Source organism: Oryctolagus cuniculus, chromosome 6, assembly GCF_964237555.1.
Source record: "Oryctolagus cuniculus chromosome 6, mOryCun1.1, whole genome shotgun sequence".
Classification (NCBI taxonomy): Eukaryota; Metazoa; Chordata; class Mammalia; order Lagomorpha; family Leporidae; genus Oryctolagus; species Oryctolagus cuniculus.
The window spans coordinates 144,370,373-144,391,885 of record NC_091437.1 but is presented as its reverse complement, the minus strand read 5'-3'; the positions used below and the strand labels follow the sequence as shown (position 1 = coordinate 144,391,885).

The 21,513-nt window shown below is 38.7% G+C and overlaps 1 protein-coding gene across 6 annotated transcripts in view; it reads left to right on the top strand.

The window, feature by feature from the left end:
* Positions 1-21,513, top strand: part of SAMD12 (sterile alpha motif domain containing 12) — a 485,506-nt gene that overhangs the window by 32,831 nt on the left and 431,162 nt on the right. For all 6 annotated transcript variants that reach the window (XM_051844780.2, XM_008255846.4, XM_070075424.1 and 3 more), the window contains exon 2: positions 16,688-16,866. In XM_051844780.2, coding sequence (XP_051700740.1) covers positions 16,688-16,866 — 179 coding nt within the window. The remainder of the gene's footprint in view (positions 1-16,687; positions 16,867-21,513) is intronic.

Sequence of the window (21,513 nt, the reverse complement as noted above, 5' to 3'; positions counted from 1 at the left end):
TTCTCTGCAGTTTTTATTCTCACCCTCCCTTATCTCCAATCATCTTCATTATAACTGTTGACCAGCTTAGTTTTCATCGCTAACATTGAAGTACTTAGATCCTGAACTTTCATAAAAAAATTATCTTTTTTTTAAAAAAGGGGATACATATACCTGGCGCCACGGCTCAATAGGCTAATCCTCCGCCTGCAGCACTGGCACCCCAGTTGGGGCACCGGATTCTGTTGCGGTTGCTCCTCTTCCAGTCTAGCTCTCTGCTGTGGCCCAGGAGTACAGTGGAGGATGGCCCAAGTCCTTGGGCCCTGCACCCACATGGGAGACCAGGACAAGCACCTGGCTCGTGGCTTCAGATCAGCGCGGTGCGCCAGCTGCAGCACACCGGCTGCAGCGTGCCGGCCGCAGCAGCCATTGGGGGGTGAACCAACAGAACAGGAAGACCTTTCTCTCTGTCTCTCTTTCACTGTCCACTCTGCCTGTCAAAAAAAAAGGGGGGGGGGACACATAGTTTCAGTAACTTTTTTTTCTTTTTCTAATGTTAAAATTCATATACTCATTATTTTTTACCTAATTTTGTAAAAGATACTCAGCTCACATAGAAAACTACAGAAAAGACAATGTCAACATAAAGGACAGGTTTTAAACAGAAAATATGTGGCCAGTAGAACACTTAAGAGCCTGTCTGTTTTTATTTCAGTGAGGACCAATGAAAGATTCATCACGTATTTCTCTCTTCTCTGTATTGGCATTATTGGGAGCTGCTATTTTAGGAGACTGAGCTTTACCAGAGCTGATTTGTTTCTGAATCCCAATTTATCTCTATGTACCTCAGAGATAATCTTGGGTCTGTAAAAGCATGTAACAAGAAAATAACTGTGATTTGTGACACAGAGCAACTGCATTGGGGGATAGATTATTCAAAGGCCTGACAGTTGTCTAAAATAACCAAACAGGAAGCCACTTTTATAAGACCATGTCTAGAATGTGTAAGAAAGAGGAATAGGCAGGTTACAAAGACTGCTCATTCTCAAAGAGCTAAAATTTTATAAAACCCCTAATTTATACCATTGTTTTTCTTATCTATAAAGTATAGATATTTTACTTAAACCATCAAAAACAAAGAACCATACAAAATTTTAAAAAATGTTCTAAAGTAATTCCCAACCTTAAAGTCTTATTGTCTCAATTATTCATAAATGAAATTTGTTTAAAGATTATTTTATTTATTTGAAAGACAGAGTTACATACAGAGGTAGAGACAGAGAGGTCTTCCATCTGCTGGTTCACTCCCCAATTGGCTGCAACGCTTGGAGCTGCACCAATCCGAAGCCAGGAGCCAGGAGCTTCTTCCGGGTTTCCCACGTGGATGCAGGGGCCCAAGGACTTGGGCCATCTTCTGCTTTCCCAGGCCATAGCAGAGAGCTGGATGGGAAGAGTAACAGCCAGGACTAGTACCAGCACCCATATGGGATGCCGGCACTTCAGGCCAGGACATTAACCCACTGTACCACAGTGCCAGCCCCCATAAAAATATTTTTACAACAGAAAAGTTGATTTTAGAAAGGCACTGATAGTTTTTCAAATTTTTACTATCCAATAGAACTTTCTGTGATGATGGTAATATACAATAATCTGCATAGTCTAACATGCCAACATGTTAACCACATTCCCATATGGGACTGATGAAATGTGACTTGAACAGCTGAGAAGCTAAATTTTAAATTATATTTACATATGATTAATTTAAAATAGCCAGATGTGACTCTTAGCTCCCATACTGGACAGTGTGGTTGCAAAGGATTGACTGATATGTTTAATATTTCAGCTGCCATTTGTGAATGCCAAGTTTGATAGCATCTCATCCATTTTCTCAGGAAACCTGATATACTCGAAAGCAACAATTTTTTTATTAATTTTTCTTTAGCAATTTGTGTAGCAATTGATGGCTCTGTTAAGTTTTGAAGTCCTTTTGCCCTCAGATCACTACAACTTTTTTAAATGCTGATTTTTCAATTCATGAATTAAGAGCTATCCAACTCCTTCAGTTATATTGCTTGTTTTTAGGTAACTATCCTTTATTATATATGACATACAAATATGTGATATTATACATTTATATACATATGCGTATAAACACATGCATATTCAGACTGCTTTCCATATCTACCTTTTTTTATCCAACCTTGGATAAAAAATATTTGGAAAAAAATTGCATCTGCTCTGCCCATGTACAGACTTTTGTTCTTTATCATTATTACCTAAACAATACAGTTTAACAACTAGCATTTACCTTGTATTAGCTATAAGTAATTTTGATGTGATTTTAAAGTATATTGAAGGTCTGTGTAGGTTATAAGCACATACGTCACTCTTTTATAAGAGACATGAACATCTGCAGATTTTGGTATCTGTAGGGAGTCCTTGAACAAATCCTACATAGATACATAGAGACAACTGTGTACGAGGGCTGATAAGTAAAATAAGAGCTGGAGCCTGTTAAACCTGAATACTCCATTAAGTATTGCCATGATTAGGGTAAGCAAACAAAATAACCCACTAAGATTATCTTGCTCTGTGTCCTCTAGAAAGAGGAATGAGTGACTCATCAAGTTAAACTGGAACCTGTAAAGCCTTTTTTATGATTCTCTGGTTTTATTGATGTTTATACTTCTGCATGGAATATTATTTCCTTAATTTCCACAATCTCCCCTTCAAGAGAATTCTAAACTTCTGTTTTTATTCCTCGAAGGCTTTATCTGCCTGTTGTTCTTCTCTCCCTCTCTGACAGTGACCACCCCTCTTTTTCTGTGTATATAGGTACATGCAGATATGTACATAATGGATCAAGATAGTTGATTTTGAAGAAATCAATATTATTAAGATGGTGTTGACAGTAAGGTGGGATGTAATCACAAAACCAGTGGCTACTATATTCAGAGCCCTTACTAAATGCCAGGCACTGATTAACCACTTTATCTGTTTTCATTTACTTCTTCTAAAAAGATGTTCCAAATGCTTAGGGCCAACTTCTCTTCTTAGGTTTTAAAGAAGACAGCCAGCTTCTCAAGAGAAACTATGATATAAAGTGTAGATATTTTCTTTCATCTTTGTTTATGTACCTCATTACCTAGTTGCCACTGAGATTGTTTGAAGAGCTGTTTTTTATTCCTTCGGCTTTTCTATTGCATTTACTTAAGTTTCTCTTTTTTTCTTAGGATTTCCTTTTTTAGGGCCATAGGGGTACTTTAAAATGTGTAAAAAAAAAAAAAAAGGAATTAAAGGTAATGCACATTTTCAAGAAGATTTTTAAAACATATCTTATACTGTTTATCTTTAAAAGTACATGACTATCACTCTGGATACTGAACAGTTAAAATTAATGTCTATTATTCCTTCACTATGGTAGAAGAAAATGATAGGATGAAATGAAGGATTGATGTTCATCCAGCAAATGGTAGGTATCAGTTGTTTTATATGTGTTATTTTGCTTAATCAATATAAATATAATGTGAGGAAAATTATTGTTGCCATGTTACAGAAAATGGGTGCTAAAATCTTCCCATGCTTGAATACATATAATACAATAAAATTGTAGAGCTTGTTCTAAATTCAGTGGATGGTGAATAAAGAAGAGGGATGTGAATGAAAACAAGTTTCTAAAAATCAGTTAATTGTTTGTCTTTGTTATAATTTTAATATTTTAATATATAATACAAGTACATATCTGAAGCACCCAGTTCAGTGACTTTTATTCAATCATACAATCAAAGCAAGATATACAATATTCCATTTCCAAGTTCCCTCTGCTCTATTAAATGGAATCTTTGTTTTTTCCATTCTGCCATTGAGCACATCTACTGAACTTTCATTCTGGTTTTAAGTTTTCCGTTTTAACCATTGCGTGTTGTTGTTCTTTGTGTCTTCTATTTATTTGAAGAGGCTTTCAATTTCCTCACTGAAACCTTCTAATTTTTTCCATTTGCATGACATTCATAAAACTTTTTGCACAAAAATTTATTTTTTTTGTTTTTTTTTTAAACTTTTATTTAGTAAATATAAATTTCCAAAGTACAGTTTATGGATTACAATGGCTTCCCCCCACCGATAACTTCCCTCCCACTCGCACCCTTCCCATCTCCCAGTCCCTCTCCCATTCCATTCACATCAAGATTCATGTTCGCCGGCGCCGCAGCTCAATAGGCTAATCCTCTGCCTTGCGGAGCCAGCACACTGGGTTCTAGCCCCAGTCGGGGTGTCGGATTCTGTCCCGGTTACCCCTCTTGCAGGCCAGCTCTCTGGTGTGGCCTGGGAGTGCAGCGGAGGATGGCCCAAGTAATTGGGCCCTGCACCCAATGGGTGACCAGGATAAGTACCTGGCTCCTGCCATCCGATCAACGCAGTGCACCGGCCGCAGCGTGCGGGCCACGGCGGCCATTGGAGGATGAACCAACGGCAAAAAGAAGACCTTTCTCTCTGTCTCTCTCTCTCACTGTCCACTCTGCCTATCAAAAAAAAAAAAAAAAGATTCATTTTCAATTATCTTTATACAGAAGATCGATTTAGTATATATTAAGTAAAGATTTCATCAGTTTGCACCCACACAGAAACAAAAAGTGTAAAATACTGTTTCAGTACTAGTTATAGCATTACTTCCCATTGGACAACACATTAAGGACAGATCCCACATGAGGAGTAAGTACGCAGTGACTCCTGTTGTTGACTTAACAATTGACACTCTTGTTTATGGCATCAGTAATCCCCCTAAGCTCTTGTCATGAGTTGCCAAGGCTATGGAAGCCTTTTGAGTTCACCGACTTCAATCTTATTTAGACAAGGCATAGTCAAAGTGGAAGTTCTCTCCTTCCTTCAGAGAAAGGTACCTCATTCTTTGATGGCCCATTCTTTCCACTGGGATCTCACTCGCAGAGATCTTTCATTTAGGTATTTTTTTTTCTTTCTTTTTTTCTGCCAGAGTGTCTTGGCTTTCCATGCCTAAAATACTCTCATGGGCTCTTCAGCCAGATCCACGTGCCTTAATGGCTGATTCTGAGGCCAGAGTGCTGTTTAGGACATCTGCCATTCTATGAGTCTGCTGTGTATCCTGCTTCCCATGTTGGATAGTTCTCTCCCTTTTTTATTCTATCAGTTAGTATTAGCAGACACTAGTCTTGTCTATGTGATCCCTTTGACTGTTAGATCTATCAGTGTGATCAATTGTGAACTGAAATTGACCACTTGGACTAGTGAGTTGGCATTGGTACATGCAACCTTGATGGGATTGTATTGGAATTCCCTGGCACATTTCTAGCTCTACCATTTGGGGCAAGTCTGATTGAGCATGTCCCAAATTGTACATCTCCTCCCTCTCTTATTCCCACTCTTTTATATTTAACAGGGATCATTTTTCAGTTAAATTTAAACACCTAAGAATAATTGTGTATTGATTACAGTGAAAAGAGCTTTTTTTAATAAAATAAAATTGGTACACTATTGGCCCAAGTAAACAAAAATAGAAGACCCAAATTTATCAATCAGAGATGAAAAAGATGTTCCATCAAATACCACAGAAATAATAAGCGTCATCAAAAATTACTACAAAGAGCTATATGTCAACAAATTGAAAAATCTAGAAGAAATGGATAGACTTATAGACACATACAATCTAACAAAATTGAGTCAGGAAGACATAGGAAGCCTAATGTACAAATAACCAAGGCAGAGATTAAATCAATAATAAAGACGCCACAACAATGAGAAGCCCAGGGCCAGATTCCTTCAATGCTGAATTCTATCAAACTTTTTTAAAATCTTATGAGTATAAAGAAAAATGAAAGTAGATCATTGTAAAACTTGAAAGGGAATAAGAGAGGAAGGAGGAGGAAGGATGAGAGCATGGGCTGGAGAGAGGGTATGGTGGGAAGTATCACTATGTTCCTAAATCTGTATATATGAAATTTGTCAACCTTAAATTTTAAAAAATGTTTACTTTTGAAAAGGTGATCTTATATAACACACACACACACACACACACATACACACACACAAATTCTTCTCAAGCTATTCAAAACAACTGAAAGGCAGGGAATCCTCCCAAACACTATGAGGCCAGCATCACCCTAATTCCAAAACCAGAAAAAGGCACAAAAAAAGAATTATAGACCAGTATCCCTGATGAACATAAATGCAAAAATCCTCAACAAAACACTAGCTGATTGAATCCAATAACACATAAGAAGGATCATTTACCTGGAACAAGTGGGGTTTATCCCAGGATGCAACAATGGTTTAGCATTTGCAAATCAATCAATGTAATATATCACATTAACAAACTGAAGACTAAAAACCATATGATTGTCTCAATAGATGCAAAGAAAGAATTCTATAAAATACAACATCCTTTCATGATTAAAAAAGAAAAAAACCTTTAACAAATTGTGTATAGAATAAACATACCTCAACATAATCAAAGCAGTTTGTAACCACAGCCAGTATCATATTGAACGAAGTAAAGCTGGAAGCATTTCCACTAAGATCCAGAACCGGAAAAGGATACACACTCTCACCACTGCTATTTAATCTCATTCTGGAAATTTTAGCCAGAGCCATTAGACAAGACAAAGAAATCAAAGGGGGATACAAATGGGAAAGGAAAGAGTCAAGTCATCCCTTTTTGCAGATGATATGATATTATACATAGGGGAACCAAAAGAGATTGGAATTCATAAAAGTTTGGCAAATAAAGTCAATACAAAAATTAATAGCCTTTGTATACACAGACAATGCCATGACAGAGAAAGAATTTGTAGGATTAGTCCTATTTATAATGGCTATAAAAAATCTAAATTCCTTGGCATATTTTCACTGTATTGTGAGACTCTCAATTTTATTTAAACGTTCTGATTTAGCTAATTTCCTTTACCACCCTCTCTGGCTTGGAAAAAAAGGAGATACCATTATTTATAGCCAGGAAGAGTTAGAAATCCATGTCCTCAACATGATCCCCTTTCATATCTCAGAGTTGGAGCTGCTTCATTATTTGTGGGAGATGCTGAAAATAAATACTGATTCTTCACTAGGCTTCCTCTGACACCACTCCAGGAAAGAGGGTTTAATTTATATATTAGTCAAATTTTCATTACTGCAATGAAATACTTGAGACAAGCTAGTTACATCCGATGGTTCACTCCTCAATTGACCACAAAGGTCGGAGCTGCGCCGATCTGAAGCTTGGAGCCAGGAGCTTCTTCAGGGTCTCCCACATGTGTGCAGGGGCCCAAGGACTTGGGCCATCTTCTACTGCTTTCCCAGGCCACAGCAGAGAGCTGGATTGGAAGTGGAGCTGCTGGGACTCAAACTGGCACCCATATGGGATGCTGGTACTGCAGGCGGCAGCTTTACCTGCTATGCCATAATGCTGACCCCGAAAAAGTTTTGAATGTGAGTGTGAAGCATCTCTTTCCACTTTTGAAAGGGACTGAAATGCGAGGGAATGGGTTTTATTGTTGCTTTGAAATTTTATTGTGGTAAAATGAACATAAAATTTATCATTTGAACCATTTTAAATTATTTTTTAGAGTTTAACGGCATTAAGTACATTTACATCATTGTATAATTGTTACCACTGTCCATCTCCAGAAAATTTCATTATCCCCAAACTGGAACAAAAAACTCCCAGTAACTTCTTATTTTCCTTCGCTTAGCTTCTGATTAATTACTGTTCTTTATTCTGTCTCCCCTAAGGATCGCATATAAGTAGAATTATATAATATTTGTCCCGTTGTGTCTGGCTTATTTCACTTAGCATGGCATGTTCAAAGTTCATTTGGTTGTAGCACATCTCAGAACTTCATTCCTTTTTTTGTTAAAATGAGCAAGTTTCGTGTATTTCAACTCTATAGATTTAGGAGACTAGTAATACTTCCCACATTACCATCCCTCCTGCCCATACTCCCATCCTCCTTTCTACTTCCTTTCCCATCCATCCCTTTAATATTTACAATGATCTACTCTCCATCTATTTTATATTCCTAAGATTAACCCCACACTAAATCAGGAATTCAGCAAATAGTAACAAGAAAAAAACACTGTTCCTCAACAATAGAGACAAAGGCTGTAAACAAGAATTGAATTTCAAAATGTCAGTTTGATATACGTTACATTTTTCTGATACTCTAATAGTACCACAGATCAGAGAAAACATACAATATTTGCTTTTTGGGGGATTGTCTTATTTCACTAAGTATAATGCTTTCTAATTGTATCCATTTTGTTACAAAAGACAGGACTTCATTCTTTGTTTATAGCTGAGTGGTATTCCATTCTATATTTTTATCTAATATCTATATACACACCACAATTTCTTTATCCACTTATCAGTTGATGGGTTGATGGACATCTGTGTTGGTTCTATATCCTGTAAATTGAGCTACAATAAACTTGCACATACAGATAACTCTTCCATATGCTGATTTCATTTCATTTGGGTAAATTCCCAAGGGTGAGATTCCTGGGTCATATGGTGTATCTATTTTCAGGTGTTTTCAGGTATCTTCATACTGTTTTCTACTATGGCTGTACTAGTTTACATTTTTACCAACAGTGAGTTAGGATACCTTTCCCCCTACATCCTCAGCAGTATTTATTCTTCATGCATTTCTCTATGAGAGCCATTCCAACTGGGGTGAGGTGAACTTCATTTTAGTTTTGATTTGAATTTCCCTGATGGCTAGCGATCTTGAGCAGTTTTTCAAGTGTCTATTAGTCATTTGGATTTCTTCTCTTGAAAAATATCCATTCAAGCCCTTTGTACATTTCTTGACTGGATTGTTCATTGTGTTGTTGAGTTTCTCAAACTTTTCGTAGATTCTAGGTATTAATCTTTTACTAGATATGTAATTTGAAAATATTTTCTCACATTCTGTCGGTGGCCTCTTTACTTTGTTGAGTGTTTCCTTTGTAGTGTAGAAGCTTCTTAGTTTAATGTAATTCCAATTGTCTATTTTTGTTTTGATTACCTGTGTTCCTGGAGTCTTTCTCAAGAAGTATTTGCCTGTGGAGGATGGCCCAAGTGCTTGGGCCCCTGTACTGGCACACAGACCTGTGGGAAGCACCTGGCTCCTGGCTTCGGATTGGCGCAGTTCCGGCCGTAGCGGCCATTTGGGGGTTGATCAACAGAAGGAAGACCTTTCTATCTCTCTCTCTCTCTCTCTCTCTCACTGACTATAACTCTACCTGTCAAATAAATAAAAAAGTAGTAGTAGTTGCCTAAACCAATGCCTTCCAGAGTTTCCCAGATTATCTCCCATAGTATTTGATGTTTTTAAATTATATATTTAGATCCTTGATCCATTTTGAGTTGATTTTTGTATAAGGTATAAGGTAGGGATCTTGTTTTTTACTCCTGCACTCAGAGATCAGCACCATTTGTTGAAGAGTGTGTCCTTTCTCCAGGGTTTGATTTTAGCTTCTTTGTCAAAGATTAGTTGGTTGTAGATGTATGAATTGATTTCTGGCAGTTTAGCTCTGTTCCATTGGTCTACACATCTGTGTTTGTGCCAGTACCAGGCTATATTGATTTCAACTGTCCCGTAGTATATTTTGAAATCTGGAACTGTGATGCCTCTGGCTTTGCTTTTTTTTTTTTTTCACTTTTATTTAATACATATAAATTTCCAAAGTACAGCTTATGGATTATAATGGCTTTCCCCCTCCGTAACTTCCCTCCCACCTGCAACCCTCCCATCTCCCACTCCCTCTCCCATTCCATTCACATCAAGATTTATTTTCAATTGAATTTATATACAGAAGATTGATTTAGTATATATTAAGTAAAGGTTTAAACAGTTTGCACCCACACAGAAGCATAAAGTGTAAAATACTGTTTCAGTACTAGTTATAGCATTAATTCACAATGTACAGCACATTAAGGACAGAGATCCTACATGAAGAGTAAGTGCACAGTGACTCCTGTTGTTGACTTAACAATTGACACTCTTGTTTATGGTGTCAGTAATCCCCCTAGGCTCTTGTCATGAGTTGCCAAGGCTATGGAAGCCTTTTGAGTTCACCGACTTCGATCTTATTTAGACGAGGCATAGTCAAAGTGGAAGTTCTCTCCTTCCTTCAGAGAAAGATATCTCCTTCTTTGATGGCCCGTTCTTTCTACTGGGATCTCACTCACAGAGATCTTTCATTTAGGTTTTGTTGTTGTTGTTTTGTTTTTGTTTTTTTGTTTTTTTGTTTTTTTTTTTTTTTTGCCAGAGTGTCTTGTCTTTCCATGCCTAAAATACTCTCATGGGCTCTTCAGCCAGATTGAATGCCTTAAGGGCTGATTCTGAGGCCAGAGTGCTGTTTAGGACATCTGCCTTTCTATGAGTCTGCTGTGTATCCCGCTTCCTATATTGGATTGTTCTCTCCCTTTTTAATTATATCAGTTAGTATTAGCAAACACTAGTCTTGTTTATGTGATCCCTTTGACTGTTAGATCTATCATCATGATCAACTGTGAACTGAAATTGACCACTTGTGTCGCTCCCCCTCTTCGTGGAGGAACGACACTAAGCCCTGCCTAGGCTTCATATCCGAGTCACGGCACCATTATGTCGCTCCCCCTCTTCGTGGAGGAACGACACTAAGCCCTGCCTAGGCTTCATATCCGAGTCACGGCACCATTATGTCGCTCCCCCTCTTCGTGGAGGAGCAACACAGGACCCCGCGCTGTTCTTTCTGTCTGCTCGGCCCTCCCCGGGTTTGCTGCTGGTTCTTCCCGGGTTGGCTACTATCCCTTCCACCTCCGTGGAAGGGCAGTTCCCCCTGGCCACATTCCCCACTTCCGCAGGGGAGCGGCACACCGCCGGCCGGCTCTTCTCGGGGGCTGCACAGGTGTTCCTTCAGCTGGATGTTCCCCTTAGATGTTCCCGGTGCATGCCGTCTCTCTCCTCCTTTATAGTCCTCCTCCGCCAATCCTAACTCGGCTGCCCACACGCCGAGTACGCTGCTCTCCAATCAGGAGCAGGTCCTACAGTTTATTGGTTGAACTGGAGGCAGCTGCGTAGAAGCTGTTTTCTCCTCTCCCAGCGCCATATTGTGGGAGAGCAGATGCATAGAATAAGTCTTAATTCCAGTAACTCAGTCTAGTCCGGGTTGCTCCCCACAACTTGGACTAGTGAGATGGCATTGGTACATGCCACCTTTATGGGATTGAATTGGAATCCCTAGGCACGTTTCTAACTCTACCATTTGGGGCAAGTCAGTTTTAGCTTGTCCCAAATTGTACATCTTCTCCCTGGTTTTGCTTTTTTAAGATTGTTTTAGCTCTTCGGGATCTCTTGGTTTCTATATTAATTTTAGCATTATTTTTTCTATATCTGAAAAGAATGTTGTAGGTATTTCAATTGGGATTGCATTGAGTCTGTAAATTGCTTTCTGCAGTATGGACATTTTGATGATGTTAATTCTTCCAAACCATGAACATAGGTGATTTTTCCATTGTTTGTTTCTTCTATTTCTTTTCTTTCATGTTTTGTAATTTTCATCCTAGAGCTCTTTCACCTCTTTATTAAATTTATTCCAATATATTTAAATTTTTTGAATCTATTGTTAATGGGACTGATCTTATAATTTTTGTCTTGTTAGTCTTTACGGCTGAAAAATATTGTAAGTGTATCATTTTAATTATCCATTCATTGGTCCATGGACAGTTGGGGTGTTTCTGCCTTTTGACTGTTATGAGTAACACTACTGCATACATGAGGGAGCGTTTAAGTATCTACTCATGGCTCTGCTTTCAGTAGTTTTGTGATTGTACCTAAAAGTTGAATCGTTGGATCAAATAAAAATTCTATACCTAATATTTCCCGGAACAGCTGTATTATTTCCCATAAAGGATACATCACTTACATCACCCAATTTGCAATTTCTGGAGGTAAAGATTTTCTCACAGGAAAAAAAAATGCGCTGTTCAAAATGGCATCTCAAAATAATGCCAAAATATGTACCTTTATACTGAAAATTTCCCTTGCCACAATTTTTATAAAGATCATTATCTGTGAAATCTTTGTTTTTCAACTCTTAATTTTGAATAATTCAAAATTAGTGACATTTAAATTAAATGAAAATGGCATGACAGCATTTCAGGTAGAGTCTGCAAGCTACCTTCAATGTCAATTCAATAACTAGGAGTCCTTTAGACCCAGGAGTGGTCAGCAAGATCAGGAAATGTTAAGAGGGTCTCTAAGCTGACTCACAAACTTATGAGCCCATTAAATCGAATAAATAACTTTTGTGAAACAAAAAGTAGTGATGATGACAGAAAAGAAAGAGCAATCAGGAACACCTTTTACAAAATGAGCCAAGAGATGGTGGTCGCACCCTGTAAGAGGCTGCTGAAAGTAGCCTGGCTTGTAAATATTAGGGACATGTAATTTAAGGGCAAACAAAGCAAAGCCTGTCAAAAATGGTTTTAAACAAACAAGGCCAAGCACAAAAAACCTAAATCAACTTCTTGGTTTGCAGTCAAAGAAAGAGCTATGAGGATTAAAATATTTGTGTGAAGAATAAGGCTATGTGTATAGAAAATAAAAAAAAAAAAACTAAATTCTACCTCCTATTTAAAGACATTGTACATTCTAAAATTTTCATTATCTTTATTTATTTGAAAGACTGAAACATAGAGATCTTCCATCTGCTGGCTCACACCCCCAAATACCCTCACCAGTTGGAGAAGGGCCAAGTCAAAGCCAAGAGCTAGGAGTTCACTCTATGTCTCCCACATGTGTAGCAGGAACCCAATTTAGTGGGAAACTGAAATTGAAAGCAGAGCTGTGACTAAAACCTAGGCCCTCCTTTGTGGAATGTGGGCATCCTGAGCAGTGCCTTTTCTGCCAAATGAACCTTTAGTATTTGCTAGCAGAGAAAAGTTTTCTGAGTAAGACATGATTATGTACACAGATATTGCCGATTCACTGCAGCTGTTTCATAAGTGCCTAGTAAGTGCCAGTTCTGGACCAAGGAGTAGAGATTATGGAGATGAATTAGGGATAATACCAGCGTTCCAATCGGTTATAGTTTGAATGGCAACACATCCTCGGGAGTTATGTGGACACTCTTTATTCCACAAGGAAGATGAAGCACCCAAGAATGATGAGCCAGAGAGAGAAGAGCCAAAGATTTAAACAGGCTTTCCAAAAAGACATCTAAGCTGACACATGGGTTAGTAGGAGTTAGTTGCCCAATGAGAAGGGGACAGGATTGTGCTGGAATTGAACATTTTTGGTGGAGATACCATCATGAGGAGAGGTGAAAGTAGTATGAGGGCCTGATATAGTGGAGAGATGATGGAGAAAGAAAATAAGGGGTATTGGAAGCTACCAATTATTCAGTGATATTCCCAGACCATGAATTTCAAGTTTGAAAGCAGCAGGAGATACTATTGCAGATAAAGACCAAAACTGTGTATTATTCTTTTCCTTAGTAATGTCTAAATCCATCCCATGGCAATCCTCCAGTTCCCTGCAAAAGTACACCTTTTTTAATAATCACAATTTTAATTTATTTGGATATTCATTATAAGTAGGCAATTATTTGGAGAAGAAGAAACTGATAGATAATGGTAATTACCTCATGTTCATAGGTTTTGGCTACTGCATTCTCTTCCTGCCACCATCTAATTTGGGCATTGTGGTTGGGTCCCTAGAACCCATCCTTCTCTTCCCCTGTCAAGTAGCGGTGTCAGCATGCTTTGGAGAATTAACCTTAGCTGAAGGTCACTTGGTTTAAGAATAATCCTGTCTCAACTAACATGGTTTTAGTTCAATGATCAGCATAAAATTCTCTCCTGGCCAGTAAGAAGAGATGTGGGGGAAAGAAAATCAAGCTCAAGCAAGCTCTCTGTTCTATAAGATGAGACCCAGAAGCTTACAGCTCTTCATGCTGCAAAAGCATTCAGGTTTAGCATAAAGATGATATTATAGATAACAAAATGGAGAGATTAAAAAAACTGGAGGTAGGCACTTGGTGTAGCAGATGATGCTAGTGGTACCCACAACAAATATCAGAGTGTCTGAGTTTAACTCAAACTTAATGCTCCTGATTCCAGCTTTCTGCTAATATGCTCCTTGAAAGGCAGCAGTGACAATCCAAATAGTTGTGTTCTAGCCACCCAAATCAAAGACCGGGATTGAGTTCCTAGCTCCTGGCTTTGGCCTGGTCCAGCCCTGTTTACTGTGGGCATTTGAGAAGTGGACCACCAGATGGGTACTTGCTCTCTCTCTCTTTGCCTTTCAAATGAATTTTTAAAAATTAAATCAAGGTCCTTAATGACATTATGGGGTTGCAAAATCAGGAAACTCTTTATCTTATATGATTTCTAGACTTCCTGTTATAAAAGCAGGGCCCCTGTATAAAATACAGGGGCCGGTGCTGTGGCTTGCTTGGTTAATCCTCCGCCTGTGGTGCCTGCATCCCATATGGGTGCCAGGTTCTAGCCCTGGTTGCTCCTCTTCCAGTCCAGCTCTCTGCTGTGGCCCAGGAAGGCAGTGGAGGATGGCCCAGGTGCTTGGGCCCCTGCACCCGCATGGGAGACCAGGAAGAAGCATCTGGCTCCTGGCTGTAGACCAATGTAGTTCCGGCCGTGGCGGCCATTTGGGGGATGAACCAATGGAAGGAAGACCTTTCTCTCTCTCTCTAACGCTATTTGTCAAATTAAAAAAAAAAACTAATACATTTCTTTACTACTTAATCCTGTTTGCATGTGCTCATCTATAATTTGAAATCATGTTCATCCTAAATGATCCACAATCTTTGTGACTTTCCACAGAGACCTTTTTGAACTTTTGTAACCATAACTCCTATGAGCCTTGTTTTCCTGATCTGTGAAATGAATATGATTATGTTTCATCGTTTTTTCATGAATATTATTTGAGATCCATATGAAAGCCCAAGGAAGGAAACATGAACTAACATGCAAGTGCTTACTGTATACCATGAAATAGGCTGATTCGTCATTTTAAGAAACTTAGACAATTGGAGCAAAATCAGCCCAAAATAGTCACATAAAATTTGAGAAGTAAACTCTATATAGATCTTCATACAATCAGTTCTTTAAGTTACTCACTTAGATTCACTCAGGTTTTTTTTTTTTTTTTTTTTTTTTTAAACATCCAAGCACATGATCTAGCACGGAGTGGGTACAGAGTTGCAGATGAGGAACAGCTTTGAGGAAAGTCACATTTGAAGAAGTAGCATATAACCTGAAACTTAAAGGATGAGTAAGAGTTAGGTGAAATATAGGGAAGAACACTGCAGGTGAAGAAAGGTGTACGAAGTCCAGGAGGTGAGAAGGAATTGGGTGAAGAGAAAAGGAAGTGTGTGTTCAAAGGGTGAGAATGAAGGATAACATGGTGACAGGTGAAGTTGGAAAAACAAGAAGGGGACACATAATGCTGGGCTCTTATCTCATGTGAAATAAAGCCATTAGAAAGTTTAAAGCAGGGGAGGCTCATGACATCACACACATTAAGAGCCTCAAAAAGTCCACAGAAAATGCATATTATGAACAAACTATTGATGGATTTCTTTTTTTTTTTTTTTTTTTGCCAAACATCTTTAATTCTGCTTTCCGTGAAGTTTTAGAAACATCTTTATAAATACTGCTTTTGAAATGGGTGTGGAAGGGTCAAGTGAGGAAGAGCAGTTGGGCTGATTAGGAATCTGCTGTGAAATGTGGCTGGCTGGGACAGGTAATGGTGTGGAGATAGAGCACCGTGGATGGATTTGGGCTGTGCTTATTGTGAAGAGCTACTGATGTAGGTGGTATGTGGACAGCATTGGCGAGTCATGGAGAGAGTGATGTCAAAGGTGACTCCATAGTTTACATGCAAATACAAGACTGGGGAAGATAAATATTTCTTGTAGGAGAGTCAAGGTTCAGTTTTCAACATGTTTAATTTCAGACATCTCTTTTGTATTTAACTTAGAATGTTGAGCAGTAATTTTATTTGTATTACCTTTATGATAGAAGTCTGTCTAGAGTTAAAATTTCAGAGTCACTGTTGCGCGCATTTGAGGAATGAACCAGTGGATAGAATGCACTCATTCTCTGCCTATAAAATAAATTTAAATTATTAAAAGTAAAATGAAATCACTGCTTCTTTGCCTCTTAGCTTACTTAGATTATGAATTTTATTGAGATAAGCCTTTGTTTCCAGGGTCTGACCAGGAATAGTATTTAGGAAGTACTTGGTAAATTGATTGGAAGAATTTAAATGGGTAGACTTGAATGGATCCTTAAACAATAGGAAAGATTCAGAATGAGGGAATGAGCACCTTTCCAGCTGGAGACAGAGACACAGGATAACTGCAGGGGTTGGAATGATTGCATGTGTGGAAGGCAGCAGCTAAGTTGCCTTATCTGGTGTTCTCATCAGTAATGTGGGGATTAATAACTTGCTCTAAGTCAGATAATATGGAGCTGATGGATTCTGGGCTTGTACTTAAGTCTTTTTTATTCCCAAGCTCAGGATTTCATATACAGTGTTCTTTCCTCGCCATATTATTTCTTGTAGTTATCACACCACCTCTCAATTCACAGATGCCTTGTTTCTTCCCACTTAGGCCTGATGAAATATTTTCTGTCTTGAGCACTTTCTTTATGTGATTTGTTTTCTGAGTTCTGTTTGTTCCTCTTTCTCAGCTCTCCACTGTGGTTTGAATCCACGGGGTATTGATCACCCTGCCCGTACTGAAGGTATTAAACTGCAAATTGAAGGTGAAGGTGTGGAATCTCAATCCATTAAAAACAAAAATTTCCAGAAGGTGCCAGACTCAAAAGGAACCCCCAAGCGACTGCAAGCAGAAGCAGAGACAGCTAAGGTAGGAAATAATCTGGTTAATTACAGAAACTCTAAAAGCTGTGGCTCTGATACGTCGTGGTCCAGCACAGAGAACTGATAACCCTTTCACTAATTACTGTTGAGCTCTCGGTTAAGTAAGCACTGCATCTTAATGATAAGTAATAATAGATGAAAATATTGACTACACTCCCTTTGGAATGAAATTGAGACACATTTGTGGGCAGCCTCTTAGCAAGAGGCTCTGAGCTATGCTTTGTGGAGAAGATTGCCTTGAACTTATAGCTAAAACCTCCATTTACCAGACTCAGATTTACCATATTATCTTTTTGAGCAAGTCATATAACTCTCAGATCCAGATTCTTCATTTCCAGAATGAGAATTATGAAAACTAACTCCCACATTAGGTTTATCAACGCAAAGAGCTCTATGCTTGTAGAAGCGTTTATTTTTATTTTTTGGGAGGGAGGGAAAGAAAACCTTCCATCTACTGATTCACTCCCCATATGTGGAAGTGCTTTAAAAAGCCCCAACATCGCATGCATATGAGGGGTGTTTGCTGACATTGTAATTGATATTTCATGAAATGCAGGTGGGTGCATGCAAACATGCATGTGTGCACGCACACACACACACACACATTTCTGGCAGTATGAAGGGCTCTTCTTCTGGTTTATTTGTCCCTATACCAGTTCTGTGAGATAGACAAATTTAACAAGGCCTCCAATTAATAGGGCAATTTTTTTTTTTTTTTTTTTTTTTTTTTTTTTTTTTTTTGCTGTGGATACTTAGTTCCTCTTAGTTTTTAGCCAAAATGTGGGTACTATAAAACTGATAAAATTCACAGTGGGTTGATAGCTCTTAACTGTAGACATCCTATTCCAAAGGTTTGCTCTGATGGAACTGGCAGATGTTAATGTTCATACATAGTGTTGAAGATGTATAAATTTGACCCCTGGAAATTGAGGAAATTAGCTGTCATGGCATTTGCTTTCTCCTCTTGTATATTCTCAGCATGCAAATTTCCTTTCAAATATTTGTTAGGTGAATCAATGTATGACATTTTTGGAGAGCAGATGTTATAAGCTTCCAGGGAATATCTTAAATAGAAAGGTCATTTTGCTGTTATGCAATGACCACTTCCCTTTTCTCTCATATAATTTCTTGCAAATCAAATGTGATTTTTTTTGGCTTTATGTATAGTCTTTAACAGTTACTGTAATCACTTTGCTTATTTAATGTGAAAAATTTAAAACTCATGACATTGGATATATGTGTATGTGTGTGTCTATGTGTGGAGTAGGAGCAGGGAGTGATTAGCAGGAAAGATTGTGGGTATTTTGCACTAAACATTTTAGCTGAGAGAAATTAATTACACTTTGTAGGAAATTGGTTGATGATCATTGTCGTTTGGTTTGTGAGGAGAGTTCGAAATAAGTGAACCTTATTATGACATCTAAACCTGATCGATGCATTGTGCCACAAAAGCCACAGTCTTGAGCCAGCCAAGAAATAGATCTTAAGGATTTTCTTTTACAATGAAGATGAATAGTTGAGTAGGATCTTTTCAAGAGAATGCTTAAAATATTAAAACTGGGGCCGGTGCTGTGGCGCAGCAGGTTAACGCCTTGGCCTGAAGCACTGGCATCCCATATGGGCACCGGTTCGAGACCCGGCTGCTCCACTTCCAATCCAGCTCTCTGCTGTGGCCTGGGAAAGCAGAAGATGGCCCAAGTCCTTGGGCCCCTGCACCCACGTGGGAGACCCGGAGGAAGCTCCTGGCTTCAGATCGGCACAGCTCCAGCCGTTGCGGCCAACTGGGGAGTGAACCAGCGGATGGAAGACCTCTCTCTCTCTCTCTCTCTCTCTGTGTAATTCTGACTTTCAAATAAGAAAATAAATCTTTTAAAATATTAAAATTAAGAACTGTGTATGTAAAATATATGAAATCTCTTCTCTTAATATAAATAAAATTATTAAAAATTAGATGGGGAAGGGCCAGCCTGTGGAATAGTAGATAAAGCTGCTGTCTGCAGTGCCAGCTTCCCATATGGGCGCCGGTTCAAGTCCCAGCTGTTCCACTTTCAATCTAGCTTTCTGCTATGGCCTTGGAAAGCAGTGGAAGATGGGCCCCTGCACCCACATGGGAGACTGGGAAGAAACTCCTGGCTCCTGGCTTCCAATCAGCTCAGCTCTGGCCATTTTGGTCATTTGTGGAGTGAAGCAGTTGATGGAAGACCCCCCCCCCCCCCTCTGGCTTTGCATCTCTCTGGGCAGTTGGAACACTTAACCTGTGCTGTTACATTTGAGTAGTAGTCCTCTAAGAGTAGAGGACACTCTTAACAATGAAGCCTAAGTACCTTGAGTCAGGGTGTTGCAGCAGAGATACTCAGGTGTGTTCAGCAACAATTTCTCAGAGTCAGGGTTTCTGTTGTAGAAATTGAAACTGGAATAGTGCTGGGGCCAAACTGTACATGGATTTTAATTCCTGCTGAGGCATATGGATTTACTTTTTTAACCATATGACCTAGTGTAGTGGCCTCTAATTATGTGTGACTATTTAAATTTACTAAAATAGAAAAAGATTAAAAATTTATTTCTTTCATCATACCAACACAGTTCAAGTGCCCAATCATCACAGGTATCTAGGAGCTGCTATTTTGGACAGTGTGGACACAGAGCATGACTATCATGGCAGAAAGTTCTGTTGAACCATTCTACTTTAATCAGGGTGGAGGACTGTTGAAGTTTTCTAGAAATAAGAATAAAATGAAAAATGAAATTTAGTTGACATTCCCTCTGACTGGTGTCCTTCAGCCTATGTGGATACATGATACAGTCATTAGAAAAAAGGTTAAAATACTCGGGATTCCAATTGAAAGTGGTATTCTTAACAACTGTGATGGTTGGAATTTGAGTTTCCATGGCAACTGCAGCAGTGGATTCAGATCATCCCCTGAGTAGGAAGTCCTGGCTGTTCCCATCTTGGAATTCTGGGGTGTGTCCTCACAAGTTGCCTAAACACAGCAATGGGGAAGTATAACTTCTGGACTTGATTGTTCTGGCTGCTCACAAGGACGCTTCACCAGGCTGTTTTTATGCCTGTCAAATAAGGGCTTCCAAGAATAAAAATCCTTGTTTTTCCCTGCCATGATGCCAATTTATGAACCCAGCACTCTCTATGAATACTTCACATTTGCATTTGTATACCATACTTTTTATTTATAAAATTGGTATCCCCATTTTATAGCTGAGAAAGCCAAGAGTAAATGATTCACCAACCTGTAGTCTCTGGGAAATAACTACAGGAAGATGGAACTTAAATCTATGCCTAATGTCTCTAAATTCAGAGTTTGTATTTCCTAATATTAAATGTACAAATAATCTGTTTATTTGAAAAACAAATATAATCAGTTACACTGAGAATGTGGCCAGCTATGCACAATAAGAGGTTAAAACACTGCATGGATTCTTTACTCCTTGGAGAGAAACACAACAAATTTTGAATGTTGTATTATATAAGGGAGAAACAATGCCAGCATCTAAAACAGTGAATAATTGCTTGTACTTGGCTTTGGGATACATTATGTGAATCTTTGGCAGCAGCTAGCCTTTTCTCATTAAGTTAATATTAGATTTAGTTTGTATTTCTTTGGCACGGAGTTAAAGGAATTGGCCTGGAACTTGGTGCCAGGGACAGGAAGAGGAGAAAGGCTGGTACTTTGGATATGCTACAGGTGGATAAATCACAATTGACTACAGGGCAACTGGTGGATGTTTGTAAGGGTGCATAGGAACCATTACTCAGGGATTAAAATAGAAAGCTAAGAGAATTTAGACTTAGGTTAAAAGATGAAGGGTGGATTGTACTTAACCTTGATCAAATTACATTGCTCAGCTGCTTCTGAGAAGGTCTCTGGCAATTCGGGGATAGAATGATCTCATTCTTGGCTATCAGTATTCTTGGCTCAAGGAAAAAGGAAAAAGAGTGTCTCCAAATGAAACTGCCAACCTGATCTCATGCCACCAATGATAGCAAAGGACATAATGCATGAAATGTAATGAGCACATACTTAAGAACTGTCAAGAGTCAGAACAAGAGACAAGCAAAACTGAATAAGTTCCAGGGCCACAATACTTAAATACATTGGTTCTTCGGATTCATCTCAGGAGAAATATAGTAAACTCATATTTGAAGAGGCAAGCCTTTATTACTGAAAAGCATGACAATAAATAAGGTGTATTTAAGCCATAGATTGACTGTAAAATCAACAAAGAAGAAAGTCCAGGTAGCATTTGATAATCCAATTTATTTTACAGGTGAGGAGCTGATCCTCAGATGAGATTAAATGGCTTTTCCAAGATCTTGAACTCATAGTGACAAAATGTAGCCTAAAGCAGTTCTAGCAAATGTTCAGTGCGTTTGGCTCTTTTGAACTTACGAATCTACATGAAACTGCACATGCTATAAGCATTTTGGTTAATGGTTTCTCTGGTGGACTAAGACTACAGAGCATGCCATGTAAGGATAATAGAGTGCCCAGTTACGGTTCCATTGACACTTTTGCCACAGCACAGGTAGGCTCTGAAGAAGAGGGCATTTGAGTTCTATAGATGGTCTATTAGTACTCTTCCCACCATTCTTTTCCAGCCTGAAACTCTGAAGATC